At 42.1% G+C, this 21,632-nt stretch overlaps 2 protein-coding genes across 6 annotated transcripts in view; both read left to right on the top strand.

Annotated features, from left to right (window-relative positions):
* The first annotated feature begins 12 nt into the window (after nucleotides 1–12).
* LOC101274090 (protein tyrosine phosphatase type IVA 1-like) lies at nucleotides 13–12,014 on the top strand. The gene is made up of 2 exons (XM_049702381.1): nucleotides 13–130; nucleotides 249–12,014. The coding sequence occupies exon 2, from the start codon at nucleotides 11,378–11,380 to the stop codon at nucleotides 11,888–11,890; it is 513 nt and encodes a 170-aa protein (XP_049558338.1). The 5' UTR covers nucleotides 13–130; nucleotides 249–11,377; the 3' UTR covers nucleotides 11,891–12,014.
* Nucleotides 44–21,632, top strand: part of DBF4B (DBF4 zinc finger B) — a 42,174-nt gene continuing 20,585 nt past the window's right edge. Inside the window, exons 1-4 of one of the 5 annotated variants that reach the window (XM_033417017.2) lie at nucleotides 44–130; nucleotides 13,882–13,979; nucleotides 15,133–15,365; nucleotides 15,850–15,912. In XM_033417017.2, coding sequence (XP_033272908.2) covers nucleotides 13,954–13,979; nucleotides 15,133–15,365; nucleotides 15,850–15,912 — 322 coding nt within the window. In that variant the 5' untranslated portion in view covers nucleotides 44–130; nucleotides 13,882–13,953. Of the gene's footprint in view, nucleotides 131–12,730; nucleotides 14,054–15,132; nucleotides 15,366–15,849; nucleotides 15,998–21,632 lie in introns of those variants that run through there. The other 4 variants (XM_049702368.1, XM_033417015.2, XM_033417020.2 and 1 more) reach the window with 4 other exon arrangements.

Here is a 21,632-nt window from a genome sequence, read left to right as displayed (position 1 = left end):
ATCCACGCCCCGGCGCGCGGGGCGTAGAACCTAGTCGACCCGTAGTGACCTGCCGGGTGTTTTGTACCTTCTTAAGTAGAGCGCGTCTTGGTTTACGCACGGTCATGTGTTCTCTCAGTAATCCTGGCTGGTGAGTAGACTTAACCGACTCTTTTTTTACAGTTGGGGAAGTTCGGAGGGGTTCAGTGACTTGACCAAAGTCACGCGGCTAACAACTAAACGGGACTGGAACTCACCTTCGATTCTAGCGCCTCGACCGGCCTCACCAAGCCGCCCTTTCACGCCACTCGTGGGAAGCTAAGCCACCCACTCCCACACAGCTTTCAAGGAGGAAACAGCTGGCTCTGTCCGGAATGGCCACTGTCTCTATCAACTGCTACCACCTGCACCTTTCCATGCTCCTCCCGTATGAAAATTCAAGCTCCAGAAAACCTTCCCTGATTCCCTGCAATCTGTGTTAAGACCACTCCAGTGTGCTGCGGTTGCTTCTCTGCATTTACCGTGCTGTGCTTAACGCGCTACCGGACACATAGTGGGTGCTCAATAAATGAACAGGCAACCTCGAGTCATTTCTTTCATTCACTCAGTCAACACACAGAAATAACTCCGAGAGCCTTCTTTACCCATTCTCAAGCATTATCTAAGAGCTTTTGATACATTATCTCTTTAATCCTCCCAACAACCGTGTGAGGAGATGCTTTTATTGTCCACATAGTAAAGATAAGGAAAGTGAAACACAGAGTCACACAGTTACAGGAAGCCCAACCAGAGGCAAGTGCGCCTGCACAGCAGGCGGAGCCTCAGATGGCTCTCAAAACACCTGGCTCTGGGCTGAAATGAACTACCCAAGAACCCGGGTTAGCTTTCCCTGAACTGCAGAGGGGGCTGGCAGGTCACTGGCCTGACTTTTTCATTCACTAAATATTTATTGGCATTGCTGCTAGGCACTGAAATATAAATGTCACAAAAGCTCTCCCTTCAAAGGGTCTTCAGTGGAAACAGACATGTTTAATCATGACAGTACAGTGAGATAAGTGTTTCAATATCTAATGGAGATTGCAGTAGGTTGCCTGGAAGAAGATTAGGTTAACATTGCCTGTTGGATGAGAGTTGGAAACTGGAGATGGGAGATCTAGGAAGGCTTCTGGTGGAGGCGATACTTTCACTTTTTTGAAGAACAAGTGAGAGTTTTTTAGGCAGAAAGACTAGAAGAGAAAGGGAGCAGACCCAGATGCATGGCACTGTGTGGGCCCTCCAGAGAATCATGGATGGCTTGAGCAGCAGAGTTCAGATAGAAGATTTTCAAGGGATGACAACAAAAGGAAAGGAAGGGTCTTATATACCTGGCAGAGCGCCTCCTGAGAGAATCCTCTACCCTTATTATCATTGGGATAATGTAAATGAATGAACATGGAACATTGTAAAGCTCAGTAGAAATACAGGATACTGTGACTATTAGCCCCATGGCTTCTGTGTGCTCCCTGAGTTAGAATGTGACAATAATGGAGTCAGAGGCCGGAGTCAGCCCCCAAAGACTTGCCCCTATTTCAGATCCTCAGATGTACTTTCTAACCCAGTGGCTGTCTTGCAGGTGGGGTTTGTTGGTTAACAGACTTGAGAGCCATCATGACTCAAGGATCATAGTTTGAGGTCAGAGCCCCCACGATCAGAAAAGGAGCACAGGGGACTTCCCTGGTGGCGCGGTGGATAAGACTCCAAGCTCCCAATGCAGGGGGCCGGGGTTCGATCCCTGGTCAGGGAACTAGATCCCACATGCATGCTGCAACTAAGGAGCCCACGTGCCGCAACTAAGGAGCCCACGTGCCGCAACTAAGACCAGGTGCAACCAAATAAATAAATATTAAAAAAAGAAAAAGGAGCACAAAATTTTGTTCCTTTTTAAGTTTTCACTTTGAAATAATTACAGACCCACAGGGAGTTGCAAAAGTAGTACTTAGAGACCTGTGCATCTTCACTCAGTTTCCCCCAGTGGTAACATCTTACATAGCTATAGTATAATATCAAAATCAGGAAATCGATATTGGTACAGTGCACAAAGGCTTTTTGAAGACATCCTAGAAACTTCTTACAAAACTGAGTGAAGGCTCTACAGACCCTGCATTTTACAAAATCCTCATTGGCTATTTTATTACAAAAGTTATAGCTCATAGTTCAAAAAATCAATTCATACCACTGGACAAATGACAGAAAGCTTACAGAAAAAAATCAAGATGGCTTTTTACACTGGAAAAAAAGTCATTTATAACTTTTAAAATATGCAAATTAAACTTGCAATGAGATAACATGTTTTCTTCTCAGATTTAAAAGTCTGATAATACTGTGTTGATCTGACATTGGGTAACAGGCACTGGAAAATGTTTCTGCAGAAAGTAAATCGGTACAATCTTGTTGGAGGGCAATTTGAAAAGACCCAGCATTTATCCTTCTGGGAATTTATTATAATACATGCATGTGTGCAGAATGACATATTTATAAGGATATTCGTTGCAGTGACGCTAATTATAGTGAAAAGACAGGAATAGTCTACATTCTATCTATAGGAGACTGACTCAAAAAAGCCACAGAAGGAAGTATTGTGCAGCCATGAAAGTGGAAGAAGCTCTTTATGTAGTGACATGTAACAAAATTCAAGATACATTGTTAAAGAAAAAAGTGAGGCTCAGAACCGTATATAATGTTTGCTATCATTTGTGTTTAAAAAGTTGGAGGGATGGGGAGAAATACACACACATATCTGACCTGGCATGTGCATAAAATATCTCTGGAAAGATACACAAGGGAATGTGAAGAGGGTCGTCGCTGAGGAGGAGAACTCAGGGAGACTAGTTTTAAAACATCTTGTTTTAAAAGTATGAGCTATTTGTTATATTAATTTACCTTGCATCTTTTTAAAATATTTTATTTTTGGCTGCATTGGGCCTTTGTTGCTGCATGTGGGCTTTCTCTAGTTGCAGCGAGTGGGCACTACTCTTCATTGTGGTGCATGGGCTTCACATTGCGGTGGCTCCTCTTGTTGCAGAGCACGGGCTCCAGGCGTGAGGGCTTCAGTAGTTGTGGCACGAGGGCTCAGTAGTTGTGGCTCGCGGATTCTAGAGGGCAAGCTTAGTAGTTGTGGCACATGGGCTTAGCTGCTCCGCGGCATGTGGGATCTTCCCGGACCAGAGATTGAAGCTGTGTCCCCTGCATTGGCAGGCGGATTCTTAACCACTGCGCCACCAGGGAAGCCCCATCTTTTTGTTTTAAAGAAATAATGCCTCCAATCTCCTTTGCTTCCTTCCCTACCAAGAGGTAACCTCTATTCCTGAATTTGGTATTTGTCCTCCTCTTGAATGTTTTTTAACATAGTACATATTACTACATATGTAATACATATTATAACATGTGTGTATGTATCCATATGTATGTATCCATAAACAATATATCACATTGTTTTGCATGTTAGACTTTTCATTCTGCAGTATGCTTTTTTACTTAAGATCTTGAAAATATTTACCCATGTTGATACATGTAGCTCTTATTCATTCATTTAAAGCACTGTATAGTATTCCAGTGCTTGAATATAGCCCAGCTCATCCATTTCTCCGCTGATGGACATTTAGATTATTTCCCAGTTCTTCAAACAGTGCTTCAAGTCACATTCCTTTTTATGTCTCCTTGCCCACCTGTGGAAAAGTTTCTCTAGGCCAGCAAGCATCAAACATATTTTTGCCACATCCTCTTAGCAGGAAAAATATTTTTGCTGTGCACCCCTAAAATATGAATATGTATTTATTTATGAAATACATATGTGAACCACTATTCCAAATTAGTATGTCCATCATAAGATATACAAAAAGATAACTGTAAAAAGGGCAATTGAAAAAAGAAGGAAATAATATATTACAAATATTTATTTATTTGTAGTACAAAAATCATTAGTGAGGGACTTCCCTGGTGGTCCAGTGGCTAAGCTCCACACTCCCAATACAGGGGGCCCGGGTTTGATCCCTGGTCAGGGAACTAGATCCCGCACGCCGCAACTAAGACCCAGTGCAGCCAAATAAATAAGTAAATATTTTTTTAAAAAAATCTTTAGTGAAAATAATGTGGCTGAATATGCTTCATTACTTTCCCACTTATTATGTATTATTTATTTAAAATTTTAATTGTGGCAAAATGCCCATAATATAAAATTTGCCATCTGAACCACTTTTAAATGTACAGTTCAGTAGTGTTAAGGATTCATTACTGGCAAGAGTTTCTCTTGAACTTCAGTGATTTTCTCACCCATTGACCAGCTGACTCTCCTATTGAACCTGAGAGTTTGTACTCACACTTGTGTGTGAGTCATTAGGATTATTTGTAATCTTAATCTTGCTTCTTTGGAGGAATCTTGTTAAGCCTCTTGTTCACTTTTGGGGGCTAGGAAAATCCAAATAGCATAATCTGTAATTCCATTTATCTGGGGATTTGTAAACTGTGGAGAACAGTGAAAAACACGTCGCCAAACCCTGAAAAGAAAACACAGACAACCCCTCCAAATATGAAGCTCCCTTACCCTTTACCCATATAACTCACTTGCTTTACTTCATAACCCAGGATCTCTGACAAGAGCACAGAGAGGGCGCCAGCATCAGTCTGTTTCCTAAAGATTAGTAAAACTTACTTTTTTTCTTTTGGATAAAAAAATATATTTAAATACTAATGCTTCCTTTTGGCACCTCTGTGATTATCTCGTGTCTGAGGGGTGCACATCTCTCTTTGGAGACCAGGATATACCTAGAAACAGAATTGCTGAGTTGAAGGGCATAAACCTTGTGGATATCACCATATTGCTGTCCCAAGGGCTTGTCCCAGTTTGCATTCCCACCCTTGCCTTCACATTTTTACTAAAACTTGCTTTTAATATACTTTAATTTTTGCCAGTCAAAGGGGTGTGAAAGAGCATCTAATTTAACTTGCATTACTAGTTTAATTTGCATTTAACTACTAGTGAGTCTGAGCACTTTTAATACATTTATCAGCCATTAAAATTTCCTCATCTTTTATCAGCTTGATGCTTTGTGACAATCTAGAGGGGTGGGATAGGGAAGGTGGGAGGGAGGCTCAAGAGGGAGGGGATATAGGGATGTATATATACATATAGCTGATTTACTTTGTTTTTTTGTTTGTTAATTTTTATTTATTTATTTATGCCTGTGTTGGGTCTTCATTGCTGCGCACAGGCTTTCTCTAGTTGCAGCGGGCGGGGGCTGCTCTTCCTTGCGGTGCACGGGCTTCTCACTGCAGTGGCTTCTCTTGTGGACTACGGGCTCTAGGCGCTCAGGCTTCAGTAGTTTTGGCCCACGAGCTCAGTAGTTGTGGCACACGGGCTTAGTTGCTCCGCGGCATGTGGGGTCTTCCCGGACCAGGGATCAAACCCATGTCCCCCGCATTGGCAGGCGTATTCTTAACCACTGCGCCACCAGGGAAGTCCCAGCTGATTTACATTGTTGTACAGCAGAAACTAACACAACATTGTAAAGCAGTTACACTCCAATAAAGATACAAAAGAAAAAAAAGAAAATGAGCAAAAGACATGAAGATATTTTACCAAATAAGATACACAAGTGGCAAATAAGCACATAACAAGGTGTTCAACATCATTAGCCATAAAAGAAATGCAAATAAAAAACACTCTGAGTGAAAAAAGTAAAAAAAAAATGTCCTCATCTTTGAATTGCCTGTTTATATCCCTTGTGGGTTTTTCTATTGGATCATTTGTTTGTCTTTGCCATGCTAATTTGTAGGAGTCTACTTTTTCTTTTTTCTAATTTTTTCATTAATTTCATTAATTTTTCTTAATTTCATTAATTTCTATCCTTTAGTATTTCTGACCATCTGTAATCTTTGGGTGTACTCTTCATTTTCTGACCTCTCAAGGTGAACACTTAGCTGATTCCTTTTCAGTCTGTCTTATTTTCTAATATAGCATATATATTTAAGGTCATACATTTCTCTCTGGTTACTTAGCTGAATTTTACAACTTTTTAAAAGGAATCTCGCAGCTTTTGATATATTGTTTTTCATTGTAGCAGTTCTAGATATGTTACAATTTCCACTGTAATTGTTTTATTCTCCTATCATGAATTATTTAGAAATGTGGTTTTTTAAATTCCAGAGTAGTGCATTTTGTTTTATCCTTTAACAAACAAGCAAAAAACTTAACCTTTTTGTTTTTGGTTTCTAACTTCATCATATCGTGGTCATAGGATGTGTTCTGTATGATGGCGATTTTTTGGTATCGGTTGGTACTTTAGTGGCATAGTATGTCAATTTTTATAATGTTCCATGTGTACTTGAACATATTTTCTAATATTTATATATTAATGTTTGTTAGTTATATCATTGAATCTTTTATATGTTGCTAATGTCGTTTTATTTTTGTTTCATCTATCATCTGTTTTTTGGAGAAAAGTATCTTAAAATGTCCAGTATATTTGTAGATTTTACAGTCTTCCCTTGTATTTCTGGCTTAAATATTTTGATGTTGTTAGAGTCATATAAGTACCAGGTTATTTCGTCCCTGGCAAATTGTTTATCGTCAAGAAATGACACCTGTATTCCTAATAATCCTTTATCTCTTGAAATCTATCCTGTCAGATTTTAATATCACTGTATCAGTTTTCCATTTTGCCCTACACTGAGAGGCAGCAGAGAGCAATGTTAAGAGCATGGACTCTGAAGTCAGGTTGCTGGGGTTCAAATCCCAGCACTGACACCTTCTAGCTGTGTGACCTCAAGCAGGTTTTAACCTCAGTGTTCCCATGTATAAAATGGGTGCAGTTACTACCTACCTCAAAGGATTATTATGAGGATTAAACTAATAACTATTTTTTTAACCTAATTACTATTTTTAAAGCACTTTGAACATCATAGTAAGCACTCCATGTGTATTTGTAAAATTAAATAATTAAACATATATATGTGCAGCCCTTTTCTGTGTCACTATTTTATAGGTATTTGTCTGACAAACACCATATAGCTGCTAGATACTGTAATGCTGCAGTAGATACCTTTATTACATAAGTCATATCCCATATGTCTGAGTGTATCTGTAGAATAACTCCTAGAAATGGGATTGCTGGGTGGAAAGATATGTGCATTTGTAATTTTGCTAGATAGTGCCAAATTGCCTTACATAGGAGTCTGGTGCAACCCCAATGTAAGGCAATTTGGCACTATCTAGCAAAATCGATCTTTGCCAGGCTGTTAAGTGAAAAATGGTATTTCAGTATAGATGTAATTTGCATTTCTCTTACTTTAAGTGAGGTTGAGCATATTTGAATGCTCTTTGTATTTCCTTTTCTGTGAATGTGCCTCTACCCATTTTCAATTCGGTGGTTGATCTTTTCTGGATCTATTTGTTAAAGTTTTTTAGATATTGGGAAATCAGTCCTTGTTCTATGATATAAGCTGATTTTTTTTTTCTAAGCACTTCCTCTCAGGAATCAAGAAAAACAATGAGAGAGAACAACTTGAATTATTATCTCAAAATATTTTTGCCGAGTGGTAAATGCTCCCTTTTTCTGTTCACAGACTTTGTGCTAAACACATCTTTAATCTTTAAAACCTCACTTCCTGGTAGATACTATCTTCACTTTACAAATGAAAAAACTGAAGATCAGAGAGATTTTTTTTTTTTTTCACTCATTCAACAAATATTCATTAAGAACCTACTAAATTGGGCTTCCCTGGTGGCGCAGTGATTGAGAGTCCGCCTGCCGATGCAGGGGATACAGGTTCGTGCCCCGGTCCGGGAAGATCCCACATGCCGCGGAGCGGCTCGGCCCGTGAGCCATAGCCTGCGCGTCCGGAGTCTGTGCTCTGCAACGGGAGAGGCCACAACAGTGAGAGGCCTGAGTACCGCAAAAAAAAAAAAAAAAAAAGAACCTACTAAATTCTAGGGGCTTCCCTGGTGGCACAGTGGTTAAGAATATGCCTGCCAATGCAGGGGACACGGGTTCGAGCCCTGGTCTGGGAAGATCCCACATGTCGCAGAGCAACTAAGCCCGTGCGCCACGACTACTGAGCCTGTGCTCTAGAGCCCGTGAGCCACAACTACTGAGTCCGTGTGCCACAACTACTGAAGCCCATGCACCTAGAGCCCGTGCTCCGCAACAAGAGAAGCCACTGCAATGAGAAGCCTGTGCACTGCAACAAGGAGTAGCCCCTGCTCACTGCAGCTAGAGATATCCTGCGCGCAGCAAAGAAGACCCAATGCAGCCAAAAATAAAATAAATAAATATTTTTAAAAATTAAAAACAAAGAACCTACTAAATTCTTTATTTAGGGGATATAGCAGTGAGTAAAACAGAAAAGTTCCTTGTTCTATGGACTTACATTCTAGGGTGGAAATATAGACCACAAACAAGAAAACAAATTAGATACTTTCTGATAGTGGTAAGTGCTGTGAAGAAAATAAACCAAAATGGTGTAACTGACAAGGAATGGGGGCGCTACTGTTAGGTTGGGTGGTCTCAGAAGTCCTAGCTGGAAAAAAAATGAGATTTGATCTGATGCCTAAAAGGAAAGAGAAGATCTGGGAAATGGAACTGTTAGTGCAAAGGCCCTAAAGCAGGAACGAGCTAGGCTTGTTCAACACTCAGAGAGGTTTGGTCTGAGGAGCAAACTGGGAAAGCCACTCGGAGTTTTTGAAAAGGAGGGTAATATGATGTGATTTTGTCAGTGAGGATAAGGTAGGTTCTGGTTTTAGGCCCTTTTCCATTTTTTAAAATGGAGAATGCTAGGGCTTCCCTGGTGGTGCAGTGGTTGAGAGTCCGCCTACCGATGCAGAGGACATGGGTTCGTGCCCCGGTCCAGGAAGATCCCACATGCCGCGGAGCGGCTGGGCCCGTGAGCCATGGCCACTGAGCCTGCGCGTCCGGAGCCTGTGCTCCGCAACGGGAGAGGCCACGACAGTGAGAGGCCCGCGTACAGAGAAAAAAAAAAAAAAAAAGGAGAATGCCAAACAGCTTTTTTGCTTATGTGTGTATTTGTTATTTATTGCTGTGTAACAAATCACCCAAAATTTAATGACTTAAAACAACACTAATCATTTATTTTCTCTGGGTTTCTGCGGGCCTGCAGTTTGGGAGCAGCTTGGCTGGGATTTTATGACTTGGGATCTCTTGTGAGGTTGCAGTCATCTGAAAGCTAGACTAAGGCTGAAGGATCTGCTTGCCAGATGGCTCCATCACAGGATGGGTAAGTTGGGGCCAGCTCTTAGCAGGAAGCCTCCATTCCTCTCCACGCAAGCCCCTCCACAGGCATACTTGAGCGTCCTCATGTCATGGCTGCTGGCTTCCCCCATATCAGGTGATCTAAGAAACAGCAGTACAGATACTGAAATATCTTTTATGAGCTAGCCTCAGAAGCCACACATTATTATTTCCTCAATACTCTATTGGTACATAGCCCTGTTGGATGTGGGCATGCTATCAGGAGTCGAGGATAGTCAATGCAGGCCATTTTGGAGACCGGCTACCACAATGTGGGTATCTTTAAATTTATACTAATATATATTTTTTATGTATTTGTGTGTATATATATTCTTATAAAATCATATTTGATATTTACCATCTTAGGAATTAAACCAAAATTTTAAAATACTAGTTTGTTCATTTAAAAATAAGCCCTCTGAGATGGGATAGGGAGGGTGGGAGGGACGCTCAAGAGGGAGGGGATATACATATAGCTGATTCACTTTGTTGTACAGCAGAAACTAACACAACATTGTAAAGCAATTATACTCCAATAAAGATGTGAAAAAAAATAAAAATAAAAAATAGGTGGGGCTTCCCTGGTGGTACAGTGGTTGAGAGTCCGCCTGCCTATGCAGGGGACACGGGTTCGTGCCCCGGTCCAGGAAGATCCCACATTCCGCGGAGCGGCTAGGCCCGTGAGCCATGGCCATTGAGCCTGCGTGTCTGGAGCCTGTGCTCCGCAATGGGAGAGGCCACAACAGTGAGAGGCCCATGTACCGCAAAAAAAAAAAAAAAAAAAAAAAAAAAAATAGGGACTTACCTGGTGGCGCAGTGGTTAAGAATCTGCCTGCCAATGCAGTGGACACGGGTTGGAGCCCTGTTCCAGGAAGATCCCACATGCCACGGAGCTACTAAGCCCATGTGCCACAACGATTGAGCCTGCACTCAGAGCCCTCGAGCCACAGCTACTGAGCCTGTGTGCCACAACTACTGAAGCCCACACGCCTAGAGCCCATGCTCTGCAACAAGAGAAGCCACCGCAATGAGAAGCCTGCGCACCACAACGAAGAGTAGCCCCCGCTCGCTGCAACTAGAGAAAGCCCACATGCAGCAACGAAGACCCAACACAGACAAAAATATAAATAAATAAATAAATTTTTTAAAAATAAAAATAAGCCCTCTGAGGGACTTCCCTGGTAGCACAGTGGTTAAGAATCTGCCTGCCAGTGCAGGGGACACGGGTTCAATCCCTGGTCCGGGAAGATCCCACATGCCGCAGAGCAACTAAGCCCATGCGCCACAACCACTGATCCTGTGTGCCACAGCTACTGAAGCCCGCGCGCCTAGAGCCCGTGCTCCACAACAAGAGAAGCCACTGCAATGAGAAACCCGCACGCAGCAACGAAGACCCAACGCAGCTAAAAATAAATAAATAAATACTTTTTAAAATAAATAAAAATAAGCCCTCTGTGTATTAACATAGATGATGCATTTTTAATGGAAATAGAAGAATGGCATTATTGTACATTTCTGCAAATCTCTTTAATACCTGATTTAACAGAAGAGTGTTGGATTCTCATTTTTGCCTCTGCATACTCCACTGAACATTCATGAGAGAAAGAGAGCAAAAATGGATAATGAGCATTTGGTGCCCTGAGAGTGAAGCTACAGGAGTGGACCTTTCTTGGGATAACCAAACCTATGCCAAGAGAACAGGCTGGAGACAGGTTCTGTGGTGTTCTTGGTCACCCATTTATGGAATTTCAGAAGGGCAGTGGAGATTACTGCCAGGCCCAGCATGACCTCTGTGCAGACAAGTGAACTGTAGAAATTCATTACTACTCCACCGAGAAGCCCCCATAAAAGTGGCTAACCTGGACACGGAAGCATGGAACTGAAATCCTCAGAGCATTGTACTTCCTTTCTACTGCCTCAGTATTACTGGATTGAAGAATTGCTGCTTTTTGTTAGGAGGTTCATTTCATTTCCCATTACTCCCAATTTCATACTCAAAAGCACTGAGAATTTCAAGTGCAGTATATTGAAGTAGACTCAGTTTCTTTGCATCATTTCTGTATTCAATTTTAAAAATTCTTTCATAACCCTATTGAGTGTTTTTTAACTAAATTAACATGGCTCAAATGATCCATGTGGAAGTCACTTACAAGAACATGAGATTTCTTATTACACACAATCCAACAAATGTGACCTTAAGCAAATTTATAGAGGACCTTAAGAAGTGTGGAGTTACCACAATAGGAAGACTATGTGAAGCAACTTATGACACTACTCTCGTGGAGAGAGAAGGCATCCATGTTCTCGACTGGCCTTTTGACGATGGCGCACCACCATCTAATCAGATTGTTGATGATTGGTTAAGTCTTGTGAAAATTAAGTTCCGTGAAGACCCTGGTTGTTGTATTGCCATTCATTGTGTTGCAGGCCTTGGGAGAGCTCCCGTGCTTGTCGCCCTAGCATTAATTGAAGGTGGAATGAAATATGAAGATGCAGTACAGTTCATAAGACAAAAGCGGCTTGGAGCTTTTAACAGCAAGCAACTTTTGTATTTGGAGAAGTATCGTCCTAAAATGTGGCTGTGCTTCAAAGACTCCAATGGTCATAGAAACAACTGTTGCCTTCAGTAAAACTGGGGTGCCTGATGCCATTGCTTGGAAGTGGAAACTAGACGGGATGGAATTTGTCATACGTGTTAGCCAGCACGTTGGCTTGGTGAAGTCTGAGGAAGCTTCCATAGGAGTGTTGAAAAGCAGTTTTACCAGGCCAGAAACCTGGCAGAATTGCAACCTCTATGTTTGGGTTATGATCAACCTACTTGGACACTTAGCAAAGGATTCTTGCTGTTCAGCATTTAAAATGTGCTTATCATTTGTACCAATTGACCTCTCCTGAAATCATACAGTATTGAGTCATGTCTTTAAATCTGTTTCCATGCCAGAATCTTATCAATATATAAGAAATTTAGAAAGACTAGGTGCCAAAATACCCAGGACAATACTTATATATTTTTTGTATCATATAGGACTGAAATCCCAGGAACTATGAACACTCTGGACCTTGTGTGGTTTATTCCTTCCATCATTTCAAACATAGAAAGTAGGGCCTGTAAGGTTCTTTGCTCATAATTCCCACATTCATACCAGTATACATCAGATCTGCTCTTCTTTTTTTAGTTAACCAAGTCTTACAGTGATTATCTAATGTCTTTCTGTAAATCTCATTTTGTGCTGTTATAGAAGACCTCCATTTTGAAAATCTACATTGTACAGAAGCACATGTTTTTAATGTCTCCAGACAAAAAAGCCTTAATTTTAATGTTTGCGCTTTGGGGTGCAACTTACATGATGAAAGAATGGGAGGAGGCTATTAAGTACTTTTAGTAAAATGTTGCCTTTGTCTTGTGCAGGACATATAGAACATGCCCTTTAACTTAGTAAATATTTTTTAAAAGGTAGAAATACTTTGTTATTGTAGCTAAAACAATTCTTAATCATAAAATTTCTGAAATTCTTGTAATTATTTTTCAAACTTATCTGAAGCTGTTTACCAACTTAATTTTGTTTGAAGTGTGATTCCCAACCTCTCTTGCAAAAAAAAAAAAAACAAGTGGGTTTACATTTAATACTTTATATGCCTTTTGAGCTGTGTAACTTAATATTTGGATACTTGACAATTCGTTTTATTATGTAATTGATAATATGGTGATGTGTGTTAACGTTAGCTCAACCATATATTTATACTGCCCGGGAACATGTGGTTATAGTTCTGTGGGAGAAATAATTCGTCAGTGTTCACCAGCTTGTAAAAATCTAGTGTGAGGGCTTAAACCTTAAATAAATGATGAAATGCATTTATCGTCATTGAAAAAAAAATGGGTAATGATGTTAATATCACTGTAAAAAGTTTCAACCTCATGGAACCTTCTGAAAGGGCTGAACCACACTTTGACAATCTTGAGCTAGATTCTGATATGGTAACAAATGATGCCGAAATCTCAGTAGGTTACAACAACAAAGGTTTATTTTTCTTTAAGGTGAATGGCTTTTTTTTTAAATTAATTTATTTTATTTCTGGCTGCATTGAGTCTTTGTTGCTGCGTGCAGGCTTTTCTCTAGTTGCGGCGAGCGGGGACTACTCTTAGTTGTGGCGAGCGGGGGGCTACTCTTAGTTGTGGTGCGCGGGCTTCTCATTGCAGTGGCTTCTTTTGTTGTGGAGCACAGGCTCTAGGAGCGCGGACTTCAGTAGTTTTGGCTCATGGGCTCAGTAGCTGTGGCTTGCGGCTCTAGAGCACAGGCTCAGTAGTTGTGGTTCACGGGCTTAATTGCTCCGTGGCATGTGGGATCTTCCCGGACTAGGGCTGGAACCCATGTCCCCTGCGTTGGCAGGTGGATTCTTAACCACTGCGCCACCAGGGAAGCCCTATTTCTTAATCATGCTACACATCCATTATGGCTTGCCCATGGTTCTGTTCCAGGTACTCTTCACCAAAGAACCCATGTTGACAGGGCACCCTTTGGCTGGACATCACTAGATAGGGGAAGAGAGAACTTGGTAAACCAGCCTGCCTTTTAAAACGTATTCTTGGAAATGATGTGTCACTTTTTTCCTTGTTTCATAGCCAAAGCAAGTCACATGGCCAAGCTGGATTCTTCAGAGCTGAGATGTATACTCTTCTGCAGGGAGAGGCCCCATGGGAAGGGATACCAAGTATATGTGGTATATAAACTTCTACCATGGTGCTTAAAGAATATCACTGGTTGCTCATGGAGAATGGATTATACTGGGAAGAGGTAGGAAGCTATTCAAGAGTAGAAGTATGTTAGGAATTGACTGCAGTACTTTAGGCAAGAAATAACAGTGGGTTGGACTACAGTGGTGGCAGTGGTCTGATTCAAGATGTACTTTGGAGTTGGTAGAATTCGTTCTGGGAGTGGGGTGGGGATAAGGGAAAGTACTGAAAGATAACTTATAGGTTTGAACAACTGAGTGGATGATGTGACATTTACGGAGATGGGATAGGCTGAGAAAAGGATAGGTGAGTTTTTTGGGGGTGGAACAAATGTTAAACATCTTAAGCCTGAGATGCCTATTTTACACCTAAATGGAAATGTCTAGTAGGTACTTGAATATATGTCTGGAGATCTGGGGAGATGTCAGAACTTGGGCGTTAGCATAGAGCTGAATTGTAAGGCCATGGAGTTGGAAGAGATCTCCTTGGGAGAAAGTGTTAATAGGGAAGAGAAGAGGGCTGAGGGTTAAGGGCTAAAGCCTTGGCCTACGCCAACATTTTTAAATGGAAGTGGCTTTGGATCCAGCAAAGGAGGTTGAGGAGGAGCCATTGAGGTAAGATGAAAATGGGTAGAAATGGAAGCAAAAAGAAGAAAGTGTTTCAAGAAGGAGGGAGTAGGCTGTTTCAATGTTCTGTAAGTCAGGATTGGGGAAAATGCAAGTCACAGTTGATAAGTGGAGGGGTGAGGATCAAACTCTAATTGGGTGAGTTGAAGAAAAGAAGGGAAGTGAGGAATGGAGACACCACTTTTGAGAATTTTTTTGGGGGGGGGTTGGATAAGTGGAAAAAGGGAGACAAAAGATGTGAAGATGAAATTGTGTGTACGTGAAATCTTTATGTAAACTATAAGCTTTAGGCTTATTTTGTTAGTTATTATTGAACTCCTAGGAATTTCAAACTAGCTTAGTGTGAAGAATCACTAAGATGCTACTGCTAGTCTCCAGCTTGCTGGCTATTAAGACTCAAAATATCTCCAGCCTATGAAAAGCCGAGACATGAAGAGACAGAAATAGAGAACAGAGCGGAAAACGAAGGGGAAGGGGGGGAAAAAGGTTTGCTGAGTTAATATTGTCCTCCCAGGGCCCCCGTAGGGCAGTCTCGCAGCTCTTACGTAGTTTTAGAGGCGGAGACGACAGGAAATTTAAACCGAAGCCGCGGCCCAGGGCACCTAGAGAATGATGTTATAGTTGCAGAGGAACAGCCGGTGCACGGGAGGCTGAAAGCTCATGGAACCCGCGAATGTGATACGGCGGCCTTAAAGGAGTACGGAGGCCGAGAAAGAGCCGAGAATTTGAGGAGGGAGCCGGGAAAGGGTACGGATGCCAGGAAGGGGAAGCAGGGGTGAGAAGCAAGGCGGAAAGGGGTCCTAAGAGTTAAAGAAGGGTGCGGGGTTGGGAAGTGGGCACAGGAATTGGGGAGCAGATAGGTCCGGGAGCTGGGGAGAGTAGAGGGACCGGGAAGGGGTCACAGGAATAGAAGGGATAGAGGTCTAAAGGGGGCAGAGGGACTGGGGGGACAAGAGCCTGGAGAGAGGCACGGGAATTGAAATGTAAGGCAAGGGGTGGCGAAGAGGCCACGGGAGTTGAGGGAGCAGAGTGTGAAAGGGGGCTGAGGGATAAGAACCTAGAAGGAGGCGCGGGAGTGGAGAGGGGACATGGGTTGGGATGGAGTTGAGTCTTGGGGTTCCTGGGACCCTCGATGGGAATTGTGCGGGGTTTGGGAGGCGGGAGGAGGGGATGATGGAAGGTCGAAGGCTGGTGAAGGTGGTTCAGCTGCTGTTTTGTCCTTCTTTTTCAGGCGACGATTGCCTTGAACTGGAGAGTTCAATGGCTGAGAGTAGGCTCCGGGCTCCGGACCTAGGTGGGTAACAGGTCAAACCTAGGGATGCGAGGTCACAGTTGCAACTCCCGCCCCAGAGTCTCTTGGGAAGAAAAGGCCGAGAAATGTTAGTTCTCTTAAGGTTTTCTAATTACTTTGTGTGGCGGAGGGGGAGTGGGGGAGTGGAGTATGTGTTGAGGGATGTCATGGATCACTTAGGAATTCATGATAAAGGTCAAACCAGAGCTTTCAGTCAGATATTATGAATAAGATTAGAAGACTTGCTAATTATTAACTTATAAAACCCGTATCCATGGTTATTTTGACCATAAAATTCTTAAAGTTATCGATAAACGGCCCCACCCAATTAGATAAGTATTCTAGCATGTAGTCACTTCCCTAGGTACTGCCTTCTCCCCTCTTAGCATCATCTAGTTTGAGTCCTGGATTGTTACAGATATGCCATTTGTTTGTTGCCTTTCAAACAGTGATACACCTCACTAAATTATTTACTCTCCCTTCCCATGTCTGTTGCTTTCTTCTGGATCTATTTCTCTTTTTGCTGATGAACTTTCTCCAAGAGTGTTTTCAAAAGGGGGCTTTATGTGATAAACTTTCTGAGGCTTGTATGCCTGAGAACATGTTTATTTCACCCTTGTGTTAAAATTCTTGAGTCAAAGTTTTTTTTTCCTTCAACACATTGAAAAATGACGGTGGTTTCTTCTTGCAAAAAGCAGGTGCTGTTGAAAATTGATGTCAACCTGATTCTTGTTACTTAGTTTGTGACCTGCTTTTCTCTGTAGAAGATTTTAGATTATCCTCTTTATATTTGTTCTTAAAATTCACTATACCATAACCATGTGTGGCTTTTGGAGGGTTTTAGTTTTCATAAAAATAAAATTATAAGAAATGAAAACAAAAATTACAGTTTTATGCTTACACAGTTTATTTTTTTTAATTTATTTATTATTTATTTTTGGCTGCGTTGGGTCTTTGTTGCTGCGCGCAGGCTTTCTCTAGTTGGGGCGAGCGGGGGCTACCCTTCATTGCGGTGCGAGGGCTTCTCATTGCAGTGGCTTCTCTTGTTGCGGAGCACAGGCACTAGGTGCACAGGCTCACAGGGTCAGTAGTTGTGACTCGCGGGCTCTGGAGTGCAGGCTCAATAGTTGTGGCACACGGGCTTAGTTGCTCCACAGCATGTGGGATCTTCCCGGACCAGGGCTTGAACCCATGTCCCCTGCATTGGCAGGCAGATTCTTAAGCACTGCACCACCAGGGAAGTCCCTATGCTTGCACAGTTTAAAAGGCCAAGGTATGTCACACACACACACACACACACACACACACACACACACACACACAAGAGTGGGAGTTGCTCCTCCTTTCGTAACTCCTGATTCCCACTCCCTAGGGTACAACCATTTATGCTCTTTTAGCTATTTCTTCTAGTATTTACCTTCTTATTTCTAAATAGCGTGCTCATACTGCTTTTGTTGTTTTCAATTTTAAATTATATCTATTGACTTTCTGATATAGAGGATAAAGAGATGTTTCTGGCCCCCTCTCCTCTACATCACACATAAACACATACACATTTCCCTCCTCTCCTCCCATTCCCCCAATATATATGTAGTAATTTTTGTTGTCATTTTTGTATTTACATGATGATGATATTAGCTGAGCCATATAGCAAACCGAAGTAAGCTTTGTTTTCTGTGTGTGGATCACGAATTCATGTCTAAATATAAACCAAATATAAACCAAAAATATAAACCTTCTCTCAATACTTTCAAGCTCATCGGAGAATCAGTTTCTTCTTTGTGGGGGACATACCTCCTGAGACCATTTGTCTTAGTACTACAGTCTGGTCCAGCTGTGCACTAGGCCTGTTGCACTGATTCCATCCTAGGATCTCCCTTCATCATTCTGTGGAATTCCCTTTGCCACTTTCCTCTGTAGGGTTCCCTGTGTTCTAAATTCCATATTTTCCTCTCTTTGTTTACATCCTCATTTTGGGCAAGTACATCTTATAGTATAGCTTCCTGAGAAAGGGTATGTGACAAGTAAATTTTTTGAGACCTTGTAGGTATGACAATTCTTTATGCCACATAAAGAGTTCTAGGTTGGAAATAAGTTTTCTCTGAGTTTTGAAGACACATTTCATCTTTTAGCTTCCACTGTGCTGTGGCCAAGTCTGACGTTACCAGTATTTCCACCCTCCCCCTGAACACTGACTGCAAGGGCCTAGACCCCATGTGCTCTGAACCACCCCTACCCCATCTAGCATGATTGCTGTCTAGCAACAATACTGTTGTTATTATTGTCTCTCCTTTTTACTTCCGAATTAGTCGTCATTATGGTTGTTTTACACAGTCAGTGACTGTTTAGATTTATACATATTTTTACCAGTTTGGGGACATTTCAGTCCTTCCTTCTGGGTTCAGTTTCCCTCTTTCCAAAGTATACCTTTTAGAAGTCCTTTAGTAATAATTGGTTGATGATAAACTGTTTGGGCTTTTGTTTAAAATGTGTTTAGTTTACCCTCATTCTTTATTTAATCAGATGTAAAATTCAAAGTTGACATTTATTTCCCCCCAGCATTGTAAATACTTATTTTAATAAAATTAAAGTATTTAATAATTTAAATACTTCTTTTATAGTCTATGTCTGATCATTCTGTTTGAAGCTCTTGGGGATCCAATCTTGCTGTCTTTAATTTCTGCTGATTCTTATCCATGATGGTTTGTTTTCTTTGTGTGTTTTTTAATGTTGGAGTGTGCGCTAATGTTTGATGATGGTTTTTTTGTGGTTTTTTTTTTGCGGTACGTGGACCTCTCACTGTTGTGGTCTCTCCCGTTGCGGAGCACAGGCTCCGGATGCGCAGGCTCAGCGGCCATGGCTCACGGGCCCAGCCGCTCCGCGGCATGTGGGATCTTCCTGGACCGGGGCACGAACCCGTGTCCTCTGCATCGGCAGGCGGACTCTCAACCACTGTGCCACCAGGGAAGCCCCATTCCCTTTTTTTTAATTAAAAAACTTTTTTATTGAGGTACGATTGACATACAACATTCCTTTTTATTGTTGAATATTATTCTGTTGTGTGGATTACCACATTTTATCCATTCAACAGTTGATGGACATGAGTTTCCACTTTCTGGCTGTTATGAATAATACTGCTGTAGACATTTGTTTCCAGGTTATCATGTGGACATATATTTTTTTCCATGAGTGTACACCTAAGAGTCATATTGCTCGGTCATATGGTAACTCTCTGTGTAACCTTTTGAGGAACTGACAGACTTTTCCAATTGGCTGCACCATTTTACATTCCCACCAGCAAAGAATGAGGGTTCCAGTTTCTCTATGTTCTCACCAACACTTGTTATTATCTGTCTTTTTTTGTTAAAGCCATCCTAGTGGGTATAAAGTGGTATCTCTTTGTGGTTTCAATTTGCATTTTCCTAATGGCTAATGACTTTGTGCATCTTCTCATGTGCTTATTGGCCATTTGTATATCTTTGGAGAAATGTCTGTTCATTGCCCATTTTTAAATTGGATTTTTTTTTTAATATTTGAGGGTTTTTTTAACTATTATATTTTTTACGTCCATTGTCTCCACTTACTTCTTTTCTTTACCTGCTGTTCCTATTTTATGTTTCTAGTATGCTCCTTGCCGTCTTGAGGATATTTATTATGCTTTAAAATTCTTTTTCCTGTCTGGTCCATTACTTATGAGAGAAAGACAGCCTATACCAGAGAAAGCATCTTTTATAGTACTTGCTTTCTTCAGTTGCCTCATATTTTCTTAGAAGCTAATGTTCTCTTGAGACTGTTAGCCACTCTGATTGGTAATGTGCTCCTGGAAGAAGATGCAAAAGCTTAGGTTCTCATGTTATGCCCCTCCTTTGAGTTTAGGGCTTGGGAGTTGGATAGAAGAGGAAAACCACCCCAAGGTGGGGAGTCCCTGGTTCCAGTGTGGGCTTAGTCACTCCCCGCCTTTGCAGCAGCATTCTGAGCCCCCCAGTACACACACGTTGCTTTGTTACTCATTTGTAAGAACTGTTCCCTTGAGTTGTAATTACCAAACTAACCAAATGGATGGGGCAAGGGAGGGAGGCTCATTCGTGCCATCTTGACCTCTTGTTAACTGTTTCTCTTTCACACACACACGCGCACACACACACACACACACACACACACACACACAAGCATATTCACCCCAAGGTAGGCTCCACCACTGCCCTGATGTTACCCTACTGTGTCTGGTTGGTGCTGGGCTGCTTATCTGGCACTGGCAGTGACCCACTGAGCACAACTAGAAGGTATTCTCCAGTCTCACCCTCCTGCGAGTCCTGGCATTCCGCTCTAGGCTTGCTGTTCACCCAGCCCCCCGTTTCTGACTCTGGCATCCATCTAATTCCCTTTTCAGTGACTTCCCTAGGATTAGGTCCTGTGGAGAAAGTCACAGGCCTTGTGTGAAAGTCAAAAGGGCTTATTCTGAGAAAGCCTTCTATACATATATTGAATCCTTATGTTGTATCACCTGGAACTAATATAATGTTGTATGTCAGTTATACCTCAATAAAAAGAAAAAGAGGGACTTCCCTGATGGCACAGTGGTTAAGAACCTGCCTGCCAGTGCAGGGGACACGGGTTCGAGCCCTGGTCTGGGAAGATCCCACATGCCGTGGAGCAACTAAGCCCGTGCGCCACAACTACAGAGCCTGTGCTCTAGAGCCCGCGAACCACAACTACTGAAGCCCACGTGCCTAGAGCCCGTGCTTCGCAAAAAGAGAGGCCACTGCAGTGAAGAGTAGCCCCGCTCGCCACAGCTAGAGAAAGCCCCCGCGCAGCAACAAAGACCCAATGCAGCCATAAATAAATAAATTAATTAATTAATTTTTTAAAAAGGAAAGGAAAAGAAAGCCTTCTGGAGAAGGTGGCCTTGGGGAGGGAACCAAAATGGCTACAGTTATAATAATTCCCCTGGCTGACATTCAGCGCATACTCCTGGTGTGGCTGTATCAGATGTTTCTGGCCAGTCTCCGTTCTGAATGGTTGGTGCCTGTTTTGAATAGCTCCTCAGTGAGGGTGGGTGTTTATCATTATCACGATTTCAGAAGTGAGGAAATAGGGTTTCATACACTAAGTGAGATTATTGTGACTTACCCAGGGTTACACAGCTAGTAAGAGGGTGAGGCAGGACTCAGAACAAAGGCCTTTTCTGTAAAATGCCAAGCTGACTTTCCAGTATTTCCTGTCTCTATATACCTAGGACTTTCAGGAAAAGGGTGGTTTATGGGACCAGAAGGTAAGTGCTTGAGGGTCAGGTGCCAGCTGAGGATGGGAGAGCAGGATCTGGTTTAAGCATTATGGGAATGATAATGATGTGTAAGTCAGAGGACTCTTCCCAAAATAGTTCCCAGTCTACTGGGGAGATCAGAGGTGGACCTGAAGGAGTGAGTAAACAAGAATATGAAGCTGAAAATACTAAGAGGACAGACAATCAGTAATGTGGAACTCAGAGAAAGAAAAACAGTATCTCATCAGGGCAAGCAGGGTTTAACTGAGGGGGTCCAATCAAAAGTCTGTCTGGCTGGTAGATAGGAAAAATTCAGGAATTCATGGAGTCAAAGAGTTTTAGAAGATTTTAAAAAATACCAGGTCCATGGGAATTCCCTGGTGGTCCAGTGGCTAAGACTCTGCGCTCCCAATGCAGGGCGCTCGGGTTCGATCCCTGGCCAGGGAACTAGATCCCGCAT

The sequence above is a fragment of the Orcinus orca genome, chromosome 19 (genome assembly GCF_937001465.1).
Source record: "Orcinus orca chromosome 19, mOrcOrc1.1, whole genome shotgun sequence".
Lineage (NCBI taxonomy): Eukaryota > Metazoa > Chordata > Mammalia > Artiodactyla > Delphinidae > Orcinus > Orcinus orca.
The sequence above is the reverse complement of the archived record's forward strand: the minus strand, read 5'-3'. Positions and strand labels throughout refer to the sequence as shown.